General features: G+C 31.0%; 1 protein-coding gene across 1 annotated transcript in view; it reads right to left on the bottom strand.

The window, feature by feature from the left end:
* LOC127737130 (zonadhesin-like) overlaps window positions 1-26,046 on the bottom strand; it is an 82,689-nt gene that overhangs the window by 45,909 nt on the left and 10,734 nt on the right. Inside the window, exons 7-29 of the mRNA XM_052247664.1 lie at window positions 22,800-22,936; window positions 22,178-22,310; window positions 21,013-21,129; window positions 19,541-19,677; window positions 18,918-19,050; window positions 18,184-18,300; window positions 17,555-17,662; window positions 16,711-16,847; window positions 16,087-16,219; window positions 15,357-15,473; window positions 14,701-14,808; window positions 13,863-13,999; window positions 13,239-13,371; window positions 12,509-12,625; window positions 11,665-11,801; window positions 11,042-11,174; window positions 10,310-10,426; window positions 8,832-8,968; window positions 7,835-7,967; window positions 5,104-5,211; window positions 3,900-4,141; window positions 1,583-1,878; window positions 449-744 (exon numbers count right to left, since the gene is read on the bottom strand). Coding sequence (XP_052103624.1) covers window positions 449-744; window positions 1,583-1,878; window positions 3,900-4,141; window positions 5,104-5,211; window positions 7,835-7,967; window positions 8,832-8,968; window positions 10,310-10,426; window positions 11,042-11,174; window positions 11,665-11,801; window positions 12,509-12,625; window positions 13,239-13,371; window positions 13,863-13,999; window positions 14,701-14,808; window positions 15,357-15,473; window positions 16,087-16,219; window positions 16,711-16,847; window positions 17,555-17,662; window positions 18,184-18,300; window positions 18,918-19,050; window positions 19,541-19,677; window positions 21,013-21,129; window positions 22,178-22,310; window positions 22,800-22,936 — 3,363 coding nt within the window. The remainder of the gene's footprint in view (window positions 1-448; window positions 745-1,582; window positions 1,879-3,899; window positions 4,142-5,103; window positions 5,212-7,834; window positions 7,968-8,831; window positions 8,969-10,309; window positions 10,427-11,041; window positions 11,175-11,664; window positions 11,802-12,508; window positions 12,626-13,238; window positions 13,372-13,862; window positions 14,000-14,700; window positions 14,809-15,356; window positions 15,474-16,086; window positions 16,220-16,710; window positions 16,848-17,554; window positions 17,663-18,183; window positions 18,301-18,917; window positions 19,051-19,540; window positions 19,678-21,012; window positions 21,130-22,177; window positions 22,311-22,799; window positions 22,937-26,046) is intronic.

The raw sequence follows: 26,046 nt of genomic DNA, 5'->3' as shown, positions 1-26,046 counted from the left end.
AATTTTATATCGTTGTCGTTTAAACAATAACAAGATACATGTAATTTAAAACATGGATTATTGGAAATATTGTTTAACTCATAGTGAGGAGGTTTCTAAATTAGTAGAGGATTTTTTTTCACAGTAAACTATTGAAAACCAATCTATTTTCACGTAAAAAAACGTTACAAATAGAGTTATAGGCTATTTATTTTTTCAAACATTAATTGTTGTTATTTTCATTTAAGAGAAGATAAAAGTTTCACATATTCGCAACGATGTGTTTTTTGCGTTATATTTCACCTTCCGATAATCGATTAAAACATCGTTCCCAAAATTTGTTGTATGTTCATTATTCATATTTTTGGCATTGACAGTGAGATTATCAACTTTGGGATTTTTAAATAGAAAATCCTAACAGGATGATTTATCGTTTACACTAGATATAAATTTGAAACAGCATACTTACGACAAAATCGTTTTGTTCTCCATGATATATCAAAACCCATGTTTTCACATCTTTCCTCTAGGCCTTCAGCAGCTTCGCAAACAACTGTATTTAATATATCTGGTTGATCACTGTATGCACAGTAGTCATATACACAAGTGTCATATATGTCTTGAACTAATGCCGTGTTTTCTTGTGAGCAGTCTTTGAACGGGCTGCTTGGGTTAGCTGGATTCAACTGCCCACAGGCGGAGTTTCTACTCGCTTTGTTTCTCAGTGCTGAAGTACAAGGATCCGGCGGGGATGTTACGCCACACCTGAATTGAGTAAAGAAAATTCATGTCGACAAACGATTTATAATTTTTATCATGTTTTTTGTTTGCTTAACGGCAACACAACTTGAGACACGAACTAATAACAGATTTTAAAGTTAATGACAAAAAAAAAATATCAATAAAAAAAATGTAAAATAACAAAAATACTGAACTCCAAGGAAAATTCAAAACGAAAAGAACATTATCAAATGGAAAAATCAAAAGCTCAAATACATCAAACGAATGGAAAACAACTGTCTTGGTACAGACATTTCCTTATGTAGAAAACGATGCATTAAACCTGGTTTTATAGCTAGCTAAACCTCTCAATTGTTTGCCAAATAGAGTTCAGTAATCATAAATTTTATATTGATACACTTAATCCTATTAATTAATTAAAAAATTCCACGATCTATTCTGATGATTAAATATTTATGTAATACGCAATGGTATAAACGTCAATGATAAAATAATATGCTCAAAAAGAACAGAAGAAAAAAAGAAACGCAGAAAAAAAAAATAAGGAAAAAACAGTTTCCAATCCTTTGATTAAGCAAAATGTTTTGAGATCATGAACATTTTTTATAACGCTCATTCTTTCATCATTGTGAAAAACTATTCAACTACAAGGCACTCATAAAGGCCAAATATAAATCTTTTTCCCCCCAAATTCTTTATCTTGGTTGAGAGCGCTTTCGGTCTTATCAGTCTGTATAGATATTTATTATGGTTTCGTTTTAATATATTAAGTTCTGAATTTATTATTTTATGTTTTTCTTGTATTGATATTGACTAGAGTCCAAATCTCTTTTGTATATAACTGTACGTCTCGTATGCTTACTTTTTGCCATTGCCCTCTTGAATCATGTAACTTTCACCAATAAGCGTAAACTTGTTCGGTTTTCTGCGCACGTCCAAACCATCTTTTGTTTTAAAATCATCTTTAATGCCATTACAATTTCCACACAAGCCAATTAAATTCTGGCTGAAATGACTTGGTACCGATATGGTTACTGCGCTTTTCCCGTCCCATGTAATTAAGACGTTACATGTAGTTTTTAGTCTCACATAACGTCCTGAAGTTATGATACTGAAATATCCAGTTTTATATGGTAAATATCTTTTAATTCCATCCACCTGCAAAATGAGCAAGACAACGTGAAAAACCAATCATATTTGTATTTGATTATAGTACTATATTAATGATTGAAGGAGTGACAACGTCTTTGCATAAAGTTTTGTTCTAGGTCAGCCCTGTTTTAACTCATTGTAAACCATAAAACATTATGAAAAAAGTGAGATTACAAAGAGTTATTTTTGTTCTTGTAGAGGGTTCCATTTATATGCATTTAGTGTCAGTGGACTGTTTCTGAGTTGTTTGAGTTTGGTTTAAGAAATGAAATTTGTATACAATTCACCGAAAAATTTGGTAAGGCAATAATACTTAAATGTTAGGAAGATAGTCTTATAATTGTTGCCTTTTTGAGACATATTATTTGATCATTGTCCCACCATATTTCATCGTTCTCTTATTTTCCTTAATATTTTTTTATCGAACTTCTATGACACTTTTGATATCAACGATTCTTAAATAATACAAAAGAGATGATTTCAGCTTTCTAATTAGAAGCTTTCCATTTCTATTCCATCAGCGCCTGTATATGGAGTATGTTCCGATATTCCAAAGCTTGAATTTTCTACCATGATTTCTTCGATAGAGGGTTACAGCTCATGGGGAAGATGCTGAACCAAGGCTTCTAAATGGTGAAGTTGAGGTCACCCTTTCGACATTTTTACGGACGCTATCACAATTTGGTGAACCTTATTGCATATCTGTGTAACAGATGACCACGGATATATTCCAATTGTCGTAACCAAAATCCTGTCTTATTTTTCTCGATTGTGCCCTTCCGGAGCACATGAGTTCATCCCTGCTTTACAGTTGGATTCGTGTTTCACAATCTTCAGTTTTTTTATGCAGTGTTTAGTGGACTTCTCCGTCTCGTTTTTCATTTTTTCCATGGCGTTGCCTGTCTTTCTTCAACTTGTGAGTTTTGAATGTTCCCTGGATATATCCACCTCTTTTTGTTTATGATTCATAAAGGTTTTCTTGATTATGTTCGTATCTCAGATACTTCTAGGGGGGCCTCGGTGGCGTAGTGATCTAAGTAGTCAAATTACTATATCACAGCTTGTCAACACTGAGGTTGTGAGTTCGAATCCCGCAAAGGCAGGTGCGCTCGACTCCAATCTTATTTAACTAGGAATATCAGTTTTCCCACCGAAGGTCGGTGGCTCTCTACGGGTACTTATAATTTTTCCAATATCGTTTCAATATATATTTATAGCTCGGGTCAGTTCAGGTTTATTACTCTAGAATGATGCATTATTCTTGATTGTAAAGGATTGCTTTGAAAGGATTCATTCATTTATTTTACAATTTAAAACGATGGGTACCTCATGTTGAACATGATATTCTGGTTCTTCAGGGCACATTAGAGTACTCCGGGTTATTGGAGATAACGGTGTTCAGTTTAATAGTTTTATGCAGACTGTTGTTTGGGTATTCGTTGTTTTTTGTTGTTTTTTGTTTTGTTTTGCCATGGCTTTTGTTGGTTTCCCATCGACATGAATGTTGATTGTCCCTTTTTGCTACCTTTCGCCTCTTTTTATCTCAAATTGCATGTGGTTCATATTGATCTGGAATATCATAGCGAAGTTATTCGGGATTTGTTTATAGTTCACAGAGTCTCAGATACAATGAGATTGTTACTGTTTAAATTCGGCTAATATGTTTTTTGTTTTTTTTTTAAAATGCATGAATTATTGTTATGATGTTATTTGTATGTACTGATTATAGTGTGAACTTGTTTGTATTTTTGTCGACTTTTGTGTTTTGTCATAATGTTGTCAGTTTATCTTCAATATTTCCTTTGTATCTTAACTTCCGCCTCTTTTTATGAGAGTGTGTATTTACTCATTTGTTATCTTTTCTCTGAAATCTCGATTCAAGATCGTCTTGTCTTTTAATCGTTTTTGTTTTTTGCTATGGCATTGTAAGTTTATTTTCGATTTATGAGTTTGAATATCCCTCAAGTATCTGTCGGCTCTTTTCTTCAAAAAGCAAATTATACCACTATTGAATTATAAGAGTTTACCTTGACAAATCTATTCTTTAACAAGTCAATCTTTGTGTTTCTGACGACAACATGAACAGATCTTGTAAAGGAGACTCGTTTGTTTCCTCTGTTTTCATTCTTGACTTGAACATGAAATCTGCATGTACTGATTGGATTAACATATTGAGACAAAGTATATTTACATGTTCCCATGAAATGTAATAATTGTCCGTCGAAAGATCTGTAATGTGGATCGCCGGTCGCTGAACATGTACAGCTTTCTGGTGGTAGAAAATGTACAGACCATATCAAGTTTTAAAGAAACAACAATTTATACAGCTGTTAGAATGACGTTACACAATTTAACTTTAATAACTAAACTAGATTTAAACGAGTCTTTTTAACCTTTACTACGTGTATATGCAAATGCTCTACTAGAATTTATTATCCACAAATAATATAATATAATATAAAAGTATATATGGTGTGTATTTCCAACTCGTTTAAGTCTTCAATAATACTCTGATAACGATTTAAATCGTGCACCAAAATCAAGACATTTATCTTTCTTTCTCATACTCTGCACTTCATTTTGCTTAATTTTCACCGCCGTCATATGATCTGTTCTAAACCCGGAATTATAAAATATTTACTAAAAAACGTACATTACAACGTTTGGTTCGATACAGGACTAAATCGAACGACACTTGGAAATAGGCTGACCATTGTTGCCTTGAATAACGACACAAAGCAAATAAAATCCAAACTTTGGTCGATAGGCTGGTGGTGTGTCAAGCTTAAACGATGGCATAAAAGCTTAGATGTTTTCCGACCATGTGTGATAACTCAAATGACAAAAACACTTCCGAAGAAAAGACAAAAGTAGCAACAAGGGGTTAATATATCAACCCTTGAATACATAAAATAACAGTACGAGCAATTGCAAGGTTCATATATTTAGATATTACAACCACGCAATGTAATAAATGCGGAGAATTGAAACATAACCCGAAGGTGAAATGATACTTAACTGGTCGGTCTTTTATTGGCAATCAAACCTGATCATTTTTTAATCTTACAACCTTTGGTTTAAGTCCAATACAAATTTAAAGATCATACTGCATTAAATACACCATAGTCCAATATATTGAAATTGATCTTCAGATGTGAACAAATTCATAATATCTTTAGCTAAAATACACATAGCATGATGCCTTTTTTCATTTTAGTAAACGGTACTTACTGGAACAAACGTTAACGCCATCGCCTGTGTATCCTCTTTTACATCTACATCGTCCTTTTTTGCATTGACCATTTTTGTGACATTTTTTGTTACAATTATTTGGTTTGCCTGCATAAACGAACAAATTGTTATTCATCTATTATTAAATATTAGTTAGTCCATTCAAAGCCACCATAGATCGAAACTGTTCTTAACATTTAGAAATTAAACTGTAACACCACTTACAGATCGAGAAGACGGCTACTGAACTTGCTGTCTGACATTTGTTTTCGTCAATTTTTTCATAAAGAAATCAGGGCGTTTTAATTGTTTTTGCATTTTGCCATGCTTGAATAGCTTACTATACGGTATATGTGTTGTTTATTGTTGAAGGCCGTACGGTCACTTCTAGTTCGTATTATCAACGTTATTTGAACTGAGGGGATTGTAAAGATTTAATAGATGTTAAGGATGGTCTCTGACACTGTTTAGTCTCAAGTTTATGGTCCTTAAACAGGCTTTGGTAATATTGAAGGCTATATTATAAAGGATAGGTGTAAATTAATAAATAGGTTTAAGAGTTTTATTAAGCGATATCATACACAAGTTACTTTATAAATAAATAGGGATAGTAGGGAGTAAAAAGAGTTTTTTTATTATTCATAATAGACGCCATAAAGAAATACTTTTTCGTTGCAAAACTTATGTAGAAGCGAAAAGAATTTGCATAGCTAAATGGATAGAAAAAGGATCCTTTGATATTTTACAGCGAAATCACATATCCTTAAAACAATTCTTCCTTAATTTTACAAAACAATCTACCATCAATTCAATTATTAAGATATAAATATAATTTATGTCAGTAGAAAAAAAAGGCAAAAGGGACAGTCAAAAGCATTACTTGAAGAAAAAACTGAAAACAGTATACTCCCCTCTAATACAAAAGACATTCAAGTCTTCAAACCACTACTAAGAAAATTAAAGACCGCGCTTTATACACATCAACCCTTTATTGAGGACAGAATGACAGGAAACACAACCTCCTGTATATCGTATCAACTGAATGAGTGTCTTGATGGGGGTCCTTTATTTCTGTTTTCTTTCTTTTTTTATGTAATTTTTCCGTATTTTCTATATCTTTTGTCCATTATTCTCTATTCTTGATATTTAAGCACCCCATTTTTCTGTATTTCTTTTTTTTTTAGTTTGCTATTTATTCTGCGCATTTTGTCCATTATTCTCTACGCTGTAAACCCCATCCGAACCCTCCTTAAAGTGTCAAATTTGTTTTGAAGGAGATTTGTTATCAACGACCACAACAGGAAATCGTATTTCTTTAAGAGAAATTATATTTTGATAAATATAAAACAAAACGCAGATACCTTGACATGGAAATGAAAATAGAAGAACAATGTGTGTGAAGACATGAATGCCCCTGCTCAATCTTCAAACAGACTGAAATGGGTTGGACAGACGGACGGTCAAGGGTAACCCTTAGTGCCTACGGCGGGGGCATAAAAACAATGTTAGTTGTGTTTTGTAACAAGATCAATAATATAAAGAAATTGTATCGTTAATAGATTCCATAATGACCGATATAAATACAAATTATCGTTTAAATCTTGAAAGATAGTGTTGTTTGTTTTGCTTCATTTAATGCACAAATGACATTATGCAGCGATGAGATCTAGAAATAAATTGACTCTCAACATAACCAAGAAGTATAAAATTGAACCCTGTTTGTTCCGTCTCTGTGTATTCACTTCCTAGCAACGGACAATCACCTTTGCCATTGAGATATATAAATAAGTATCCACGAGCAGCTAGAGATTGCATTATAAAAGGCAAAATTTGACCATTTTCGAAAAAGGTTGACAATGATAATGTTTTGTACAACTTTCCATAAATATTTTACACAATACAATTCTTTCAACATACAAATATACCTCAACTTTTTTTAAACAAAGACACAACATGCGTTATAAGAATAATAGGTTGTTATTTTTGCAGTATAATATATCGACCTTTCATCTTTTGTGAGGGGGAAAGGTGGCAACTCAACAATTCATTTAGATTTGAAAACAAATACAAAATCATCAAACCATTCTGAAAGTTTGTTAAATGTACTTAACATATTTGTTTCGGAAGCATGGATTGCTTCTATTGAAAACCTAGTAATAAAATGAAAACAACATTGATTAAAACAGAACGAATATTGTTCCTACCTTATTTAAAAGTTTGTTTTTGATGAACATTGATTAAATGTGTTACAAAAAACATTGCATTCCACCCTCACCTTAAAGGAGTTGGTTGGTTCTAACAAATGTAGATCAACGAAATCATTACTGAATGAGCAACACTTATATCAGCACGTATATATCTTTGAATAAACATATGTTAATCAGTTGTCAATATCACGTTATATTGGTACTGATATTGATTTTGGTATGAATAATTTCATAATCTGTGACTAAAACAGTTATACGTCCAACCCTTAGCCATCTCTTTAAATACTACAAAACCCAAATGTTGAGAAGATTAAGAAAATCAATGATGCTGTTTTCTCTTTTTGTGGAACTCACCTATATACAAAGATTGAAAAAAAAGTGTTACAGATAAATTTTATATTATTTTCCTTAAACCGTGGATATCTCATTTGTGTATCTCAACCTGGCAATTAAATAAAGATCACTATCTCATTATAAAGTAATCGGTGTAGAGGAAGGGGAAATATATACAAACAACCTATTACCTGTATAAATAGAAATCCTCCATGTACCACCACATATCTGTTGTTTATTCCCTGAGCATGGCGTTTTACAGTCACGTTCCTTTCTTTTTCTGCCCTTTCGTATAGAATCCCCACAAAAGCATTCGTATCCATACTATAAAAGTATTATCATCTTTGTTATATCTATCACCCATCATGTATTATAAGCCAATAAATAAAAACAGTGCAAGGTATTTCTCCATGTTATGAAGATTATATTTCATTTTTTTTCCTTATCATTTGAAAAAGACTCAAGTAAATGTGGAAGGCATGTACATTACGACTCAGACAGTGGTTTGTCTTGGATATTTTTTTAAATAAACGCGCCTTAGGCAAAGATTAGTAATACATCTGGGACCATATTTGTAAAAATAATAACCAGGTTTGCGAAACATTACGGTCGACCGAAATAAAAAGACGTGGGGTACACATCCACGAGCCGAAAAGCACACAAAATAAACAAATAAAGGATAAAATTGAGAATGTAAATTGGAAATGTGTCAAAGAGACAACAATCCGACCATAGAGCAGACAACAGCCGAAGGCCACCAATGGGTCTTCAATGCAGCGAGAAACTCCCGCACCCGAAGGCGTCGTTCAGCTGGCCCCTAAACAAATATGTATACTAGTTCAGTGATAATGGACGTCATACTAAACTCAAAATTATACACAGGAAACTAAAATTAAAAATGATACAAGACTAACAAAGGCCAGAGGCTCCTGACTTGGGACAGGCGCAAAAATGAGGCGGGGTTAAACACGTTATTTGAGATCTCAACCCTCCCCTTTACCTCTAGCCAACGCTTTTTGGATCTCAACCTTCCCCTATACCTCTAGACTATATCTGTGTAAAGGGATTTGAAGTACATCTTAAAAACAAGTTTAGAATCAACTTTCTTTTCGTTATGACGAATAAAAAAAAAAAATATTACATTTTATTTATTCATGACCACAAGCTTCTAAATTTTCATTGACTTACTTCAACACCTGCAAACTTGAATCCTTTTTGTCCACAAAACTGTTGGCATTTTTGAACTGTCATACCTTTGTCCTTCAGTACTTTTTTGGGTAATATTCTTTTTCTGTCATCCTGATAACAACCAATATATCCTGATTCTTTAATAAATAGAAAAAAAACTATAGATTGAATATTTTCAAAATAATCTATGTTAATTTTCCTGTTTCTTTAATGTGTCAGCTGTCAAAGATGGTTTAAGAAAACCATCGTTTTATTTTTCGATAATCGTTTTAATTAATCGATAAACAACGTTATACAAGTTTTCTTGACAGTCCGCGTACCAAATCAATTTCAAAGGAGAAGGTATTACAATGGCATTTTTTCAGCCTTTTAATTTGAAACTCAAAAAGTATAAAAAAAAAAAAAAAACTAAATAATGTCCTTCAGATATTTATAAGACATTATCTCTTGAACAGCAGTAGTTTTTATTCTGTTCGATGCCTTTTATAGCTTACTTTATGGTATGGGTTTTACACATTTGTTGCGCAAGGTCGTACGGGAACATAAAGCTGCTTACAACTACCTCAATTGGTCTATTGCGGATATTTGTCTCGTTCATATTAATACCACATCTTTTTATTTGGATATTTATGTTGATCTATTAGCTTGTTTGATAGTTTAATGTTCGATTCCATGTTAATTCGATACAGATGACGTTTACCGGGGTTTTGGAGCATTTTTATAGTAGAAGTTTTTTGGAAAATTGTTAAAAAAAAAATAATGATTCTGATTTGTCATATATTGGTGTTGTTGCTGGTATTTGTCTACATTGGCATTTAAAACTCAAAAAAAAAAAAACAATACATACGTTTGCCTTTTTTACAAGATCTTACTCCGTCACCTTGGTATTTTGATTTACAAACACATTTCCCTTTTATACACTTTGCCTTTTTATGACATTTTTTCCTGCACTTGTATACAAAAAATATACTATTGTTTAAATTATGAGATACTAGTTGTAACTGTTGAAATTAGTCGATTTGTAGTTGTTTCTTGTCTAATCTAAGTCTAGTTGCTGAAAAAACCACTTTTGCAAAATTGTGGACTTGAATTTCAACTTTTATAGCTTTCTTAATGTTATTGGTTTTGCACATTGTTGTCTCAAATCCGTTCCGGTGCATATAGCTGCTTACAATACTTCATTTGGTCTATTTGTGATATTTGTCTCACTGATGATAATACAGCATTTTCCTATTTGCATATTTATGTTGATCAATTAGCTTTTGTGATAGTTTAATGTTTGATTCCTTACTATTGTGATACATATAACGTTTACCGGAGTTTTGGAGCATTTCTATAGTTACTGTAGAAGTATATAAAAAAAAACAGTATACAGAAAAACATTCAATAATCCTAATTTGACATATATTGGTGTCGTTGCTGATAGTTTCGTACATTGATAAAAAATGCATAAACTTGTACAAAATAAAAATACGTACGCTTGTCTTTTTTACAAGATCTAACTCCGTCACCTTGGTATCTTGATTTACAGACGCATTTTCCTTTTATACACTTTGCTTTTTTATGACATTTTTTCCTGCACTTTGTTGTCTTGACTAAAAAAATCACGGTAACTGTTAACATTGATACAGTCATGTTCTGTTTAATTTGACCCTTAGATATTTAGATCTACTCTATTTGTTTTCGTCTTTATATAATATATCTTATTTTTGTTAAATTGGAAAGTATTTATTAAAATATCAGAGTATATTGTATTAAAAGAACTACACGTTTTACACTTCATGATTTAACACTATAGATTTTAAATAGACTCATGTGGTTAATACAAATAACATCGTAATGAAAAAAATCCTTGCATAAAAATAATTGTAAATTCAAAGTAATTAGTAAGTTAGCTGCGCCATTTCCTTTACTAAAACATTCAGACTTTAAAATTATTTTTGTGGCATAATGTGATATATCTATCTTATATTTTTATCATAATACAGTGAATAATGGCCACTTATTTTCAAATTCCGAACCCTTTTCAAAACGACTGATGAAGTAATAGTTATATCAAATGAGAATTGAAATTTGAAATAGCTTGGTAATAAGATGAACCCGGAATATTTCAATCTTGTATCTCATCGTTGTAATTAAATAAAGATCGTCATTTCATGATATAGTTAATAGGTGTTAAGGCGGGAGAAATGTATACAAAAAACTGTTACCTAAGTAAATAGAAATTCTCCATGTACCACCACATATCTGTTGTTTATTCCCTGAGCATGGGGTTTTACAGTCACGCTCCTTTCTTTTTCTGCCTTTTCGTATAGAATCCCCGCAAAAGCATTCGTATCCATACTATAAAAGTATTATCATCTTTTTTATATCTATTTCCTATCATGTATCATAAGCCAATAAATAAAAGGCAGTGCAAGGTATTTGTCCATGTTATGAAGATTATATTTCATTTTTCCTCCTTATCATTTGAAAAAAAATCAAGTAAAAGTCAAAGGCATGTACATTATGACTCAGACATCGGTTTGTCTTGGATAGTTTTTACAGAAACGCGCCTTAGGCAAAGATTTGTAATACCTCTGGGACCATATTGGTAAAAATAATAACCAGATTTGCGAAATAATACGGTTGACTGAATTAAAAAGACGTGGGATACACCCCAACGAGCCGAAAAGCTTACAAATGAAAAAAAGGACTATATCTGTGTAAAGCGAATTGAAGTACATTTTAAAAACAAGTTGAGAATCAACTTTCTGTTCATAATGACGAATAAAAAAATATAATACATTTTATTTATTCATGAACACAAGCTTTTAAATTTTCATTGACTTACCTCAACACCTGCAAACTTGAATCCTTTTTTACCACAAAACTGTTTGCATTTTTGAACTGTCATACCTTTGTCCTTCAGTACTTTTTTGGGTAATATTCTTTTTCTGTCATCCTGATAACAACCAATATATCCTGATTCTTTAATAAATAGAAAAAAACAATAGATTGAATATTTTCAAGATAATCTATGCTAATTTTCCTGTTTGTTTAATGTGTAAGCTGTCAAAGATGGTTTAAGAAAACCATCGTTTTATTTTTCGATCATCGTTTTAATTAATCGATCAACAACGTTATACAGGTTTTCTTGACAGTCCGCGTACCAAATCAAATTTCAATGGAGAAGGTATTATAATGCCATTTTTTGAGCCATTGAATTTGAAAATCAAAAAGTATAAAAAAAAAAAAAACTAAATAATGTCCTTCAGATATTTATAAGACATCATCTCTTGGACAGCAGTATTTTTTATTCTTTTCGATGCCTTTTATAGCTTACTTTATGGTATGGGTTTTACACATTTGTTGCGCAAGGTCGTACAGGAATATAAAGCTTCTTACAACTACCTCTATTGGTCTATTGTGGATATTTGTCTCGTTCATATCAATACCACATCTTTTTATTTGGATATTTATTTTTGATCTATTAGCTTGTTTGATAGTTTAATGTTCGATTCCATGTTAATGTGATACAGATGACGTTTCCCGGGGTTTTGGAGCATTTTTATAGAAGAAGTTTATTGGAAAATTGTTAAAAAAAAAATAATGATTCTGATTTGTCATATATTGGTGTTGTTGCTGGTATTTGTCTACATTGGCATTTAAAACTAAAAAAAAAAAAAAATACATACGTTTGCCTTTTTTACAAGATCTAACTCCGTCACCTTGGTATCTTGATTTACAGACGCATTTTCCTTTTATACACTTTGCTTTTTTATGACATTTTTTCCTGCACTTTGTTGTCTTGACTAAAAAAAATCACGGTAACTGTTAACATTGATACATGTTCTGTTTAATTTGACCCTTAGATATTGAGATCTACTCTATTTGTTTTCGTCTTTATATAATATATCTTATTTTTGTTAAATTGGACAGTATTTATTAAAATATCAGAGCATATTATATTAAAAGAACTACACGTTTTACACTTCATGATTTAACACTATAGATTTTAAATAGACCCATGTGGTTAATACAAATAACATCGTAATGAAAAAAATCCTTGCATAAAAATAATTGTAAATTCAAAGTAATTAGTAAGTTAGCTGCGCCATTTCCTTTACTAAAACATTCAGACTTTAAAATTATTTTTGTGGCATAATGTGATATATCTATCTTATATTTTTATCATAACACAGTGAATAATGGCCACTTATTTTCAAATTCCGAACCCTTTTCTAAACGACTGATGAAGTAATAGTTATATCAAATGAGAATTGAAATTTGAAATAGCTTGGAAATAAGATGAAACCGGAATATTTCAATCTTGTATCTCATCGTTGTAATTAAATAAAGATCGTCATTTCATGATATAGTTAATAGGTGATAAGGCGGGAGAAATATATACAAAAAAACTGTTACCTAAGTAAATAGAAATCCTCCATGTACCACCACATATCTGTTGTTTATTCCCTGAGCATGGGGTTTTACAGTCATGCTCCTTTCTTTTTCTGCCCTTTCGTATAGAATCCCCGCAAAAGCATTCGTATCCATACTATAAAAGTATTATCATCTTTTTTATATCTATCACCTATCATGTATCATAAGCCAATAAATAAAAGGCAGTGCAAGATGTTTTTCCATGTTATGAAGATTATATTTCATTTTTCCTCCTTATCATTTGAAAAAAAATCAAGTAAAAGTCAAAGGCATGTACATTATGACTCAGACAACGGTTTGTCTTGGATAGTTTTTACAGAAACGTGCCTTAGGCAAAGATTTGTAATACCTCTGGGACCATATTGGTAAAAATAATAATCAGATTTGCGAAATGATACGGTTGACTGAATTAAAAAGACGTGGGACACACCCCAACGAGCCCAAAAGCTCACAAATGAAAAAAAGGACTATATCTGTGTAAAGCAATTTGAAGTACATTTTAAAAACAAGTTGAGAATCAACTTTCTGTTCATAATGACATTTAAAAAAAATATAATACATTTTATTTATTCATGAACACAAGCTTTTAAATTTTCATTGACTTACCTCAACACCTGCAAACTTGAATCCTTTTTGACCACAAAACTGTTTGCATTTTTGAACTGTCATACCTTTGTCCTTCAGTACTTTTTTGGGTAATATTCTTTTTCTATCATCCTGATAACAACCAATATATCCTGATTCTTTAATAAATAGAAAAAAAACTATAGATTGAATATTTTCAAGATAATCTATGCTAATTTTCCTGTTTCCTTAATGTATAAGCTGTCAAAGATGGTTTAAGAAAACCATCGTTTTATTTTTCGATAATCGTTTTAATTAATCGATAAACAACGTTAAACAAGTTTTCTTGTCAGTCCACGTCCCAAATCAAATTTCAAAGGAGAAGGTATTACAATGGCATTTTTTCAGCCTTTGAATTTGAAAATCAAAAAGTATAAAAAAAAATACTAAATAATGTCCTTCAGATATTTATAAGACATGATCTCTTGGACAGCAGTATTTTTATTCTTTTCGATGCCTTTTATAGCTTACTTTATGGTATGGGTTTTACACATTTGTTGCGCAAGGTCGTACGGGAATATAAAGCTGCTTACAACTACCTCAATTGGTCTATTGCGGATATTTGTCTCGTTCATATTAATACCACATCTTTTTATTTGGATATTTATGTTGATCTATTAGCTTGTTTGATAGTTTAATGTTCGATTCCATGTTAATGTGATACAGATGACGTTTACCGGGGTTTTGGAGCATTTTTATAGAAGAAGTTTATTGAAAATTGTTTAAAAAGAAATAATGATTCTGATTTGTCATATATTGGTGTTGTTGCTGGTATTTGTCTACATTGGCATTTAAAACTACAAAAAAAAACAATACATACGTTTGCCTTTTTTACAAGATCTAACTCCGTCACCTTGGTATTTTGATTTACAAACACATTTCCCTTTCATACACTTTGCCTTTTTATGACATTTTTTCCTGCACTTGTCTACAAAAAATATACAATTGTTTAAATTATGAGATACTAGTTGTAACTGTTGAAATTAGTCGATTTGTAGTTGTTTCTTGTCTAATCTAAATCTAGTTGCTGAAAGAACCACTTCTGCAAAATTGTGGCCTTGAATTTCAACCTTTATAGCTTACTTAAAGTTATTGGTTTTGCACATTGTTGTCTCAAATCCGTTCCGGGGCATATAGCTGCTTACAATACTTCATTTGGTCTATTTGTGATATTTGTCTCACTGATGATAATACAGCATTTTCCTGTTTGCATATCTATGTTGATCAATTAGCTTTAGTGATAGTTTAATTTTTGATTCCTTACTATTGTGATACATATAACGTTTACCGGAGTTTTGGAGCATTTCTATAGTTACTGTAGAAGTTTATAAAAAAAAACAGTATACAGAAAAACATTCAATAATCCTAATTTGACATATATTGGTGTCGTTGCTGATAGTTTCGTACATTGATAATAAAAGCATAAACTTGTACAAATTAAAAATACGTAAACTTGTACAAAATAAAAATACGTACGCTTGTCTTTTTTACAAGATCTAACTCCGTCACCTTGGTATCTTGATTTACAGACGCATTTTCCTTTTATACACTTTGCTTTTTTATGACATTTTTTCCTGCACTTTGTTGTCTTGACTAAAAAAAATCACGGTAACTGTTAACATTGATACATGTTCTGTTTAATTTGACCCTTAGATATTGAGATCTACTCTATTTGTTTTCGTCTTTATATAGTATATCTTATTTTTATTAAATTGGACAATATTTATTACAATATCAGAGCATATTGTATTAAAAGAACTACACGTTTTACACTTCATGATTTAACACTATAGATTTTAAATAGACCCATGTGGTTAATACAAATAACATCGTAATGAAAAAAATCCTTGCATAAAAATAATTGTAAATTCAAAGTAATTAGTAAGTTAGCTGCGCCATTTCCTTCACTAAAACATTCAGACTTTAAAATGATTTTTGTGGCATAATGTGATATATCTATCTTATATTTTTATCATAATACAGTGAATAATGGCCTCTTATTTTCAAATTCCGAACCCTTTTCTAAACGACTGATGAAGTAATAGTTATATCAAATGAGAATTGAAATTTGAAATAGCTTGGAAATAAGATGAACCCGGAATATTTCAATCTTGTATCTCATCGTTGTAATTAGATAAAGATCGTCATTTCATGATATGGTTAATAGGGGTTAAGGCGGGAGAAATGTATACAAAAAAACTGTTACCTAAGTAAATAGAAATCCTCCATGTACCACCACATATCTGTTGTTTATTCCCTGAGCATGGGGTTTTACAGTCACGCTCCTTTCTTTTTCCGCCCTTTCGTATAGAATCCCCGCAAAAGCATTCGTATCCATACTATAAAAGTATTATCATCTTTATTATATCTATCACCTATCATGTATCATAAGCCAATAAATAAAAGGCAGTGCAAGGTATTTGTCCATGTTATGAAGATTATATTTCATTTCTCCTCCATATCATTTGAAAAAAAATCAAGTAAAAGTCAAAGGCATGTACATTATGACTCAGACAACGGTTTGTCTTGGATAGTTTTTACAGAAACGCGCCTTAGGCAAAGATTTGTAATACCTCTGGGAACATATTGGTAAAAATAATAGCCAGATTTGCGAAATAATACGGTTGACTGAATTAAAAAGACGTGGGATACACCCCAACGAGCCCAAAAGCTCACAAATGAAAAAAAGGACTATATCTGTGTAAAGCGATTTGAAGTACATTTTAAAAACAAGTTGAGAATCAACTTTCTGTTCATAATGACGAATAAAAAAAATATAATACATTTTATTTATTCATGAACACAAGCTTTTAAATTTTCATTGACTTACCTCAACACCTGCAAACTTGAATCCTTTTTGACCACAAAACTGTTTGCATTTTTGAACTGTCATACCTTTGTCCTTCAGTACTTTTTGGGGTAATATTCTTTTTCTGTCATCCTGATAACAACCAATATATCCTGATTCTTTAATAAATAGAAAAAAACTATAGATTGAATATTTTCAAGATAATCTATGCTAATTTTCCTGTTTCTTTAATGTGTAAGCTGTCAAAGATGGTTTAAGAAAACCATTGTTTTATTTTTTTTCGATAATCGTTTTAATTAATCGATCAACAACGTTATACAAGTTTTCTTGACAGTCCGCGTACCAAATCAAATTTCAAAGGAGAAGGTATTATAATGCCATTTTTTCAGCCATTGAATTTGAAAATCAAAAAGTATAATAAAAAAATACTAAATAATGTCCTTCAGATATTTATAAGACATTATCTCTTGGACAGCAGTATTTTTTATTCTTTTCGATGCCTTTTATAGCTTACTTTATGGTATGGGTTTTACACATTTGTTGCGCAAGGTCGTACAGGAATATAAAGCTGCTTACAACTACCTCAATTGGTCTATTGCGGATATTTGTCTCGTTCATATTAATACCACATCTTTTTATTTGGATATTTATGTTGATCTATTAGCTTGTTTGATAGTTTAATGTTCGATTCCATGTTAATGTGATACAGATGACGTTTACCGGGGTTTTGGAGCATTTTTATAGAAGAAGTTTATTGGAAAATTGTTAAAAAAAAATAATGATTCTGATTTGTCATATATTGGTGTTGTTGCTGGTATTTGTCTACATTGGCATTTAAAACTAAAAAAAAAAAAACAATACATACGTTTGCCTTTTTTACAAGATCTAACTCCGTCACCTTGGTATGTTGATTTACAAACACATTTCCCTTTTATACACTTTGCCTTTTTATGACATTTTTTCCTGCACTTGTCTACAAAAAATATACAATTGTTTAAATTCTGAGATACTAGTTGTAACTGTTGAAATTAGTCGATTTGTAGTTGTTTCTTGTCTAATCTAAGTCTAGTTGCTGAAAGAACCACTTTTGCAAAATTGTGGCCTTGAATTTCAACTTTTATAGCTTACTTAATGTTATTGGTTTTGCACATTGTTGTCTCAAATCCGTTCCGGGGCATATAGCTGCTTACAATACTTCATTTGGTCTATTTGTGATATTTGTCTCACTGATGATAATACAGCATTTTCTTAAGTGCATATTTATGTTGATCAATTAGCTTTTGTGATAGTTCAATGTTTGATTCCTTACTATGGTGATACATATAACGTTTACCGGAGTTTTGGAGCATTTCTATAGTTACTGTAGAAGTAAAAAAAAAAACAGTATACAGAAAAACATTCAATAATCCTAATTTGACATATATTGGTGTCGTTGCTGATAGTTTCGTACATTGATAATAAAAGCATAAACTTGTACAAAATAAAAATACGTACGCTTGTCTTTTTTACAAGATCTAACTCCGTCACCTTGGTATCTTGATTTACAGACGCATTTTCCTTTTATACACTTTGCTTTTTTATGACATTTTTTCCTGCACTTTGTTGTCTTGACTAAAAAAAATCACGGTAACTGTTAACATTGATACAGTCATGTTCTGTTTAATTTGACCCTTAGATATTGAGATCTACTCTATTTGTTTTCGTCTTTATATAATATATCTTATTTTTGTTGAATTGGACAGTATTAATTAAAATATCAGAGCATATTATATTAAAAGAACTACACGTTTTACACTTCATGATTTAACACTATAGATTTTAAATAGACTCATGTGGTTAATACAAATAACATCGTAATGAAAAAAATCCTTGCATAAAAATAATTGTAAATTCAAAGTAATTAGTAAGTTAGCTGCGCCATTTCCATTACTAAAACATTCAGACTTTAAAATTATTTTTGTGGCATAATGTGATATATCTATCTTATATTTTTATCATAATACAGTGAATAATGGCCACTTATTTTCAAATTCCGAACCCTTTTCTAAACGACTGATGAAGTAATAGTTATATCAAATGAGAATTGAAATTTGAAATAGCTTGGAAATAAGATGAAACCGGAATATTTCAATCTTGTATCTCATCGTTGTAATTAAATAAAGATCGTCATTTCATGATATAGTTAATAGGTGATAAGGCGGGAGAAATATATACAAAAAAACTGTTACCTAAGTAAATAGAAATCCTCCATGTACCACCACATATCTGTTGTTTATTCCCTGAGCATGGGGTTTTACAGTCACGCTCCTTTCTTTTGCTGCCCTTTCGTATAGAATCCCCGCAAAAGCATTCGTATCCATACTATAAAAGTATTATCATCTTTATTATATCTATCACCTATCATGTATCATAAGCCAATAAATAAAAGGCAGTGTAAGGTATTTGTCCATGTTATGAAGATTATATTTCATTTTTCCTCCTTATCATTTGAAAAAAAATCAAGTAAAAGTCAAAGGCATGTACATTATGACTCAGACAACGGTTTGTCTTGGATAGTTTTTACAGAAACGCGCCTTAGGCAAAGATTTGTAATACCTCTGGGACCAATTTAGTAAAAATAATAACCAGATTTGCGAAATAATACGGTTGACTGAATTAAAAAGACGTGGGATACACCCCAACGAGCCCAAAAGCTCACAAATGAAAAAAAGGACTATATCTGTGTAAAGCGAATTGAAGTACATTTTAAAAACAAGTTGAGAATCAACTTTCTGTTCATAATGCCGAATGAAAAAATATAATACATTTTATTTATTCATCAACACAAGCTTTTAAATTTTCATTGACTTACCTCAACACCTGCAAACTTGAATCCTTTTTTACCACAAAACTGTTTGCATTTTTGTACTGTCATACCTTTGTCCTTCAGTACTTTTTTGGGTAATATTCTTTTTCTGTCATCCTGATAACAACCAATATATCCTGATTCTTTAATAAATAGAAAAAAACTATAGATTGAATATTTTCAAGATAATCTATGCTAATTTTCCTGTTTCTCTAATGTGTAAGCTGTCAAAGATGGTTTAAGAAATCCATCGTTTTATTTTTCGATAATCGTTTTAATTAATCGATAAACAACGTTACACAAGTTTTCTTGACAGTCCGCGTCCCAAATCAAATTTCAAAGGAGAAGGTATTACAATGGCATTTTTTCAGCCTTTGAATTTGAAAATCAAAAAGTATAAAAAAAAATACTAAATAATGTCCTTCAGATATTTATAAGACATTATCTCTTGGACAGCAGTATTTTTTATTCTTTTCGATGCCTTTTATAGCTTACTTTATAGTATGGGTTTTACACATTTATTGCGCAAGGTCGTACGGGAATATAAAGCTGCTTACAACTACCTCAATTGGTCTATTGCGGATATTTGTCTCGTTCATATTAATACCACATCTTTTTATTTGGATATTTATGTTGTTGATTTATTAGCTTGTTTGATAGTTAAATGTTCGATTCCATGTTAATGTGATACAGATGACGTTTACCGGGGTTTTGGAGCATTTTTATAGAAGTTTATTGGAAAATTGTAAAAAAAATAATAATGATTCTGATTTGTCATATATTGGTGTTGTTGCTGGTATTTGTCTACATTGGCATTTAAAACTAAAAAAAAAACAATACATACGTTTGCCTTTTTTACAAGATCTAACTCTGTCACCTTGGTATTTTGATTTACAAACACATTTCCCTTTTATACACTTTGCCTTTTTATGACATTTTTTCCTGCACTTGTATACAAAAAATATACTATTGTTTAAATTATGAGATACTAGTTGTAACTGTTGAAATTAGTCGATTTGTAGTTGTTTCTTGTCTAATCTAAATCTAGTTGCTGAAAGAACCACTTTTGCAAAATTGTGGCCTTGAATTTCAACTTTTATAGCTTACTTAATGTTATTGGTTTTGCACATTGTTGTCTCAAATCCGTTCCGGGGCATATAGCTGCTTACAAAACTTCATTTGGTCTATTTGTGATATTTGTCTCACTGATGATAATACAGCATTTTCCTATTTGCATATTTATGATGATCAATTAGCTTTTGTGATAGTTTTATGTTTGATTCGTTACTATTGTGATACATATAACGTTTACCGGAGTTTTGGAGCATTTCTATAGTTACTGTATATAAAGTATATAAAAAAAAACAGTATACAGAAAAACATTCAATAATTCTAATTTGACATATATTGGTGTCGTTGCTGATAGTTTCGTACATTGATAATAAAAGTATAAACTTGTACAAAATAAAAATACGTACGCTTGTCTTTTTTACAAGATCTAACTCCGTCACCTTGGTATCTTGATTTACAGACGCATTTCCCTTTTATACACTTTGCTTTTTTATGACATTTTTTCCTGCACTTTGTTGTCTTGACTAAAAAAAATCACGGTAACTGTTAACATTGAAACATGTTCTGTTTAATTTAACCCTAAGATATTGAGATCTACTCTATTTGTTTTCGTCTTTATATAATATATCTTATTTTTGTTAAATTGGACAGTATTTATTAAAATATCAGAGCATATTGTATTAAAAGAACTACACGTTTTACACTTCATGATTTAACACTTTAGATTTTAAATAGACTCATGTGGTTTATACAAATAACATCGTAATGAAAAAAATCCTTGCATAAAAATAATTGTAAATTCAAAGTAAATAGTAAGTTAGCTGCGCCATTTTCTTTACTAAAACATTCAGACTTTAAAATTATTTTTGTGGCATAATGTGATATATCTATCTTATATTTTTATCATAATACAGTGAATAATGGCCACTTATTTTCAAATTCCGAACCCTTTTCTAAACGACTGATGAAATAATAGTTATATAAAATGAGAATTGAAATTTGAAATAGCTTGGAAATAAGATATTGAGATCTACTCCATTTTTTTTCGTCTTTATATAATATATCTTATTTTTGTTAAATTGGACAGTATTTATTAAAATATCAGAGCATATTGTATTAAAAGAACTACACGTTTTACACTTCATGATTTAACACTTTAGATTTTAAATAGACTCATGTGGTTTATACAAATAACATCGTAATGAAAAAATCCTTGCATAAAAATAATTGTAAATTCAAAGTAAATAGTAAGTTAGCTGCGCCATTTTATTTACTAAAACATTCAGACTTTAAAATTATTTTTGTTGCATAATGTGATATATCTATCTTATATTTTTATCATAATACAGTGAATAATGGCCACTTATTTTCAAATTCCGAACCCTTTTCTAAACGACTGATGAAGTAATAGTTATATCAAATGAGAATTGAAATTTGAAATAGCTTGGAAATAAGATGAAACCGGAATATTTCAATCTTGTATCTCATCGTTGTAATTAAATAAAGATCGTCATTTCATGATATAGTTAATAGTTGTTAAGACGGGAGAAATGTATACAAAAAAACTGTTACCTAAGTAAATAGAAATCCTCCATGTACCACCACATATCTGTTGTTTATTCCCTGAGCATGGGGTTTTACAGTCACGCTCCTTTCTTTTTCTGCCCTTTCGTATAGAATCCCCGCAAAAGCATTCGTATCCATACTATAAAAGTATTATCATCTTTATTATATCTATCACCTATCATGTATCATAAGCCAATAAATAAAAGGCAGAGCAAGGTATTTGTCCATGTTATGAAGATTATATTTCATTTTTCCTCCTTATTATTTGAAAAAAAATCAAGTAAAAGTCAAAGGCATGTACATTATGACTCAGACAACGGTTTGTTTTGGATAGTTTTTACAGAAACGCGCCTTAGGCAAATATTTGAATACCTCTGGGACCATATTGGTAAAAATAATAACCAGATTTGCGAAATAATACGGTTGACTGAATTAAAAAGACGTGGGATACACCCAAACGAGCCGAAAAGCTCACAAATAAAAAAAAGGACTATATCTGTGTAAAGCGAATTGAAGTACATTTTAAAAACAAGTTGAGAATCAACTTTCTGTTCATAATGCCGAATAAAAAAATATAATACATTTTATTTATTCATGAACACAAGCTTTTAAATTTTCATTGACTTACCTCAACACCTGCAAACTTGAATCCTTTTTGTCCACAAAACTGTTTGCATTTTTGAACTGTCATACCTTTGTCCTTCAGTACTTTTTTGGATAATATTCTTTTTCTGTCATCCTGATAACAACCAATATATCCTGATTCTTTAATAAATAGAAAAAAACTATAGATTGAATATTTTCAATATAATCTATGCTAATTTTCCTGTTTCTTTAATGTGTAAGCTGTCAAAGATGGTTTAAGAAAACCATCGTTTTATTTTTTGATAATCGTTTTAATTAATCGATAAACAACGTTACACAAGTTTTCTTGACAGTCCGCGTCCCAAATCAAATTTCAAAGGAGCAGGTATTACAATGGCATTTTTTCAGCCTTTGAATTTGAAAATCAAAAAGTATAAAAAAAAACACTAAATAATGTCCTTCAGATATTTATAAGACATTATCTCTTGGACAGCAGTATTTTTTATTCTTTTCGATGCCTTTTATAGCTTACTTTATGGTATGGGTTTTACACATTTGTTGCGCAAGGTCGTACAGGAATATAAAGCTGCTTACAACTACCTCAATTGGTCTATTGCGGATATTTGTCTCGTTCATATTAATACCACATCTTTTTATTTGGATATATATTATGATCTATTAGCTTGTTTGATAGTTTAATGTTCGATTCGTTGCTAAGGTCACAATTTTGTTTTATATCCATCTTTTTCCACAGCCTTAAGTAGAACTGGTATACCTTTATCAGAATATACTGTAAGTTCAAAAACAAATTCTTTGGAGATACTATCAAGACATGAGCATCTATCGAGCCTAAAAGCTTAAGAAAACCTTAGTTAAGAGTCAATTACCAGTCCGGTATTACGTGATCCCTTATCACCATAACATATCAACGTATTTTATAGGAGTAACACAACGGATGTCATTGATCGAGTTGGATCTGCTAACATTTCCGGAGCACCAGTGACTACTCTGTGTTTTGGTGATTTTCGCGTTGCTCAAACTTTATTCTAGTTTTCTGTGTAGTGTTTTGTGAACTTGTTTGTCTATTTGTCGTCTTTCGTTTTAAGCGCTGGTATTGTCAGTATATCTCGTCTGGATCGAAGTTATGGCCTATTCTAACTTTTTTCAAAACTGTTCTGTTTTTTTTTTTTTTTTTTTTTTTTTTGTCGTTATTTTGATTTTGTGTTGTCAGATTCTCTTTGAAATGTGAGCTCCGAATGTTCCTTTGATATCTTTCGCCTCTTTTTTTCAATCGCAAATAATAGGTTCACAGATTATTTCGTCTGGTATTAGTAGATTTCTATAGTATATATTTGAATTATAGTGTTGATTGATATGAAATCATTGTAGCAGGAGATAGACTCAAACTAATAATAGCTCTCAGTGTTCGCTAACATATGCATATTCAAAAGAAAAAAAACCATATGATACCGTTATAGTAATAAGATAAGCAACCAAACAAAGATGCCGGTGCTCAGTAGGATGCTTACATAACTGACTGGTAATATAACAGATCACCTAACATAAATTAACATAATTGCCCCGAGGCCAAGGGATATTAATAAAATACCACACGTTTCCTTAGACGAAATAATATTGATGAAATATTCGAAGTGATTTAAAATCTGTCTTTTTTGTTTTAAAGATGGTGTACCTTTTGGCTTCTAACAGCACCAGCAAGTTCCACAGCCTGGATAGTTTTTATGTATTACTTTCGTGAACTTCCGTCCATATTTTTCACATATCGATTTTTCTCCAAATAGTGTCATTTGCCAATTTGTTTGCGAATGTATAATGATAGCATTTCCATTTACTTGAAGTTGAAAAATATTTTCCGTTTCTTGAAGTATTTTTTCTTTATATTACTTAAGCAAAATACTGGTTAAGTTAGTTTTTGTTACTGGTGAAATCAACATCAGGCCGTTACCTTTCTGGTTTGAATTGTTTTACATTTGTCATTTCGGGGCCGTTTATGGCTGACTATGCGGTATGCGATCATACCACATCTTCTTATCTTTATATAATTATACAGACATCTTGCATATCAACAATGAACAATGATAATTGTAATGAAAATAAAACATTTGACCTTTATAATGAAACCAAATTCAGCATCTGAAAACTATTTGATATTAAATTAACTACATTGTCCTAATGGTTTTTGACCTGATATTTATTTCACAAATGAAGAAATAAATCTCGTATCCCACTGAACGGGAGTTTATACGATTAAATGATACCACAAAAGCAATGTGATTTGATATTGTGACATTTAAATAGGATGTTCATGGGGTCAATGATGACTAGCAAAGGTCCCGATGGAGTAATTTTCTATTAATTCTCCTTGGCAAGGGCTTGGCTATTTTCGAATTTCACGATGTTGTCTACATTATAACTAAATTTGATAATAAAAAAGAAAAGAAAATTGAGAGTCCATGCTGAAACGGTACACAGAGATGCATAATTAAAGAAATGTAGAATTCCCCTAATTGAAGTCTCCTCTTATTGAAATAAGAAAGTGCGGAAAGATTGTCAAAGAGACGACTATCCATCAGAGTCCGAACGACGTGGATGTAAGCAACTATGAGTAACCGTACGTTCTTCAACAAATGAGCAAGCCCATATCTTAATTTCAGCTAGAAATGGGTTGACTTGAGAAAATGCGAATCAATTCAAACGAGAAAACCAACGACAACCACTGAATTACAAAGTTGACGATAAGATAAATCAAAACAAAATTTTGTGATACGATTGCTACCTATGCAGTTACAAATCAAAAGCTAAAGAACATGCAATTTAAGAATTATTCAACGCAACACAGTTTGAGTTCCCTTTATCTAAAGAAAGTGTACCTTTAATGGATGGTGTAATCACAAGAAATAAAACATTTCTAGAAAGAAATAAACAAAAAAATGCTAACTTCTATGTATGAATTTAATTTTTTATGGACAGCTATAAATTGTGGTTTGGCTTCATTTGCATCTGACATGACACAGTACGAATGGTGTCAATTATTTTTGACACTTTAGGATACCTAGGTTATAGAACTTTGACGATCTGAGTTCTGTATGGGAGTATTGAAAAAAAAATGTTTTTACTGATATAGAAACCAATGCGTGTGTCTAGCAAAGAACTCCTAATCCATACGCCCCCTAACAAATGTGGTTGGTATTTTCATTTTAACCCTTCAGTTTGAAATGTATTCTGAATATCAATAAATTGTTAAGCATACAATTTTATAAAGATTTTAT

The sequence above is a fragment of the Mytilus californianus genome, unplaced genomic scaffold, assembly GCF_021869535.1.
Source record: "Mytilus californianus isolate M0D057914Y unplaced genomic scaffold, xbMytCali1.0.p SCAF_4, whole genome shotgun sequence".
NCBI classification, from domain to species: domain Eukaryota; kingdom Metazoa; phylum Mollusca; class Bivalvia; order Mytilida; family Mytilidae; genus Mytilus; species Mytilus californianus.
This window is presented reverse-complemented; position numbering and strand designations above follow the sequence as displayed.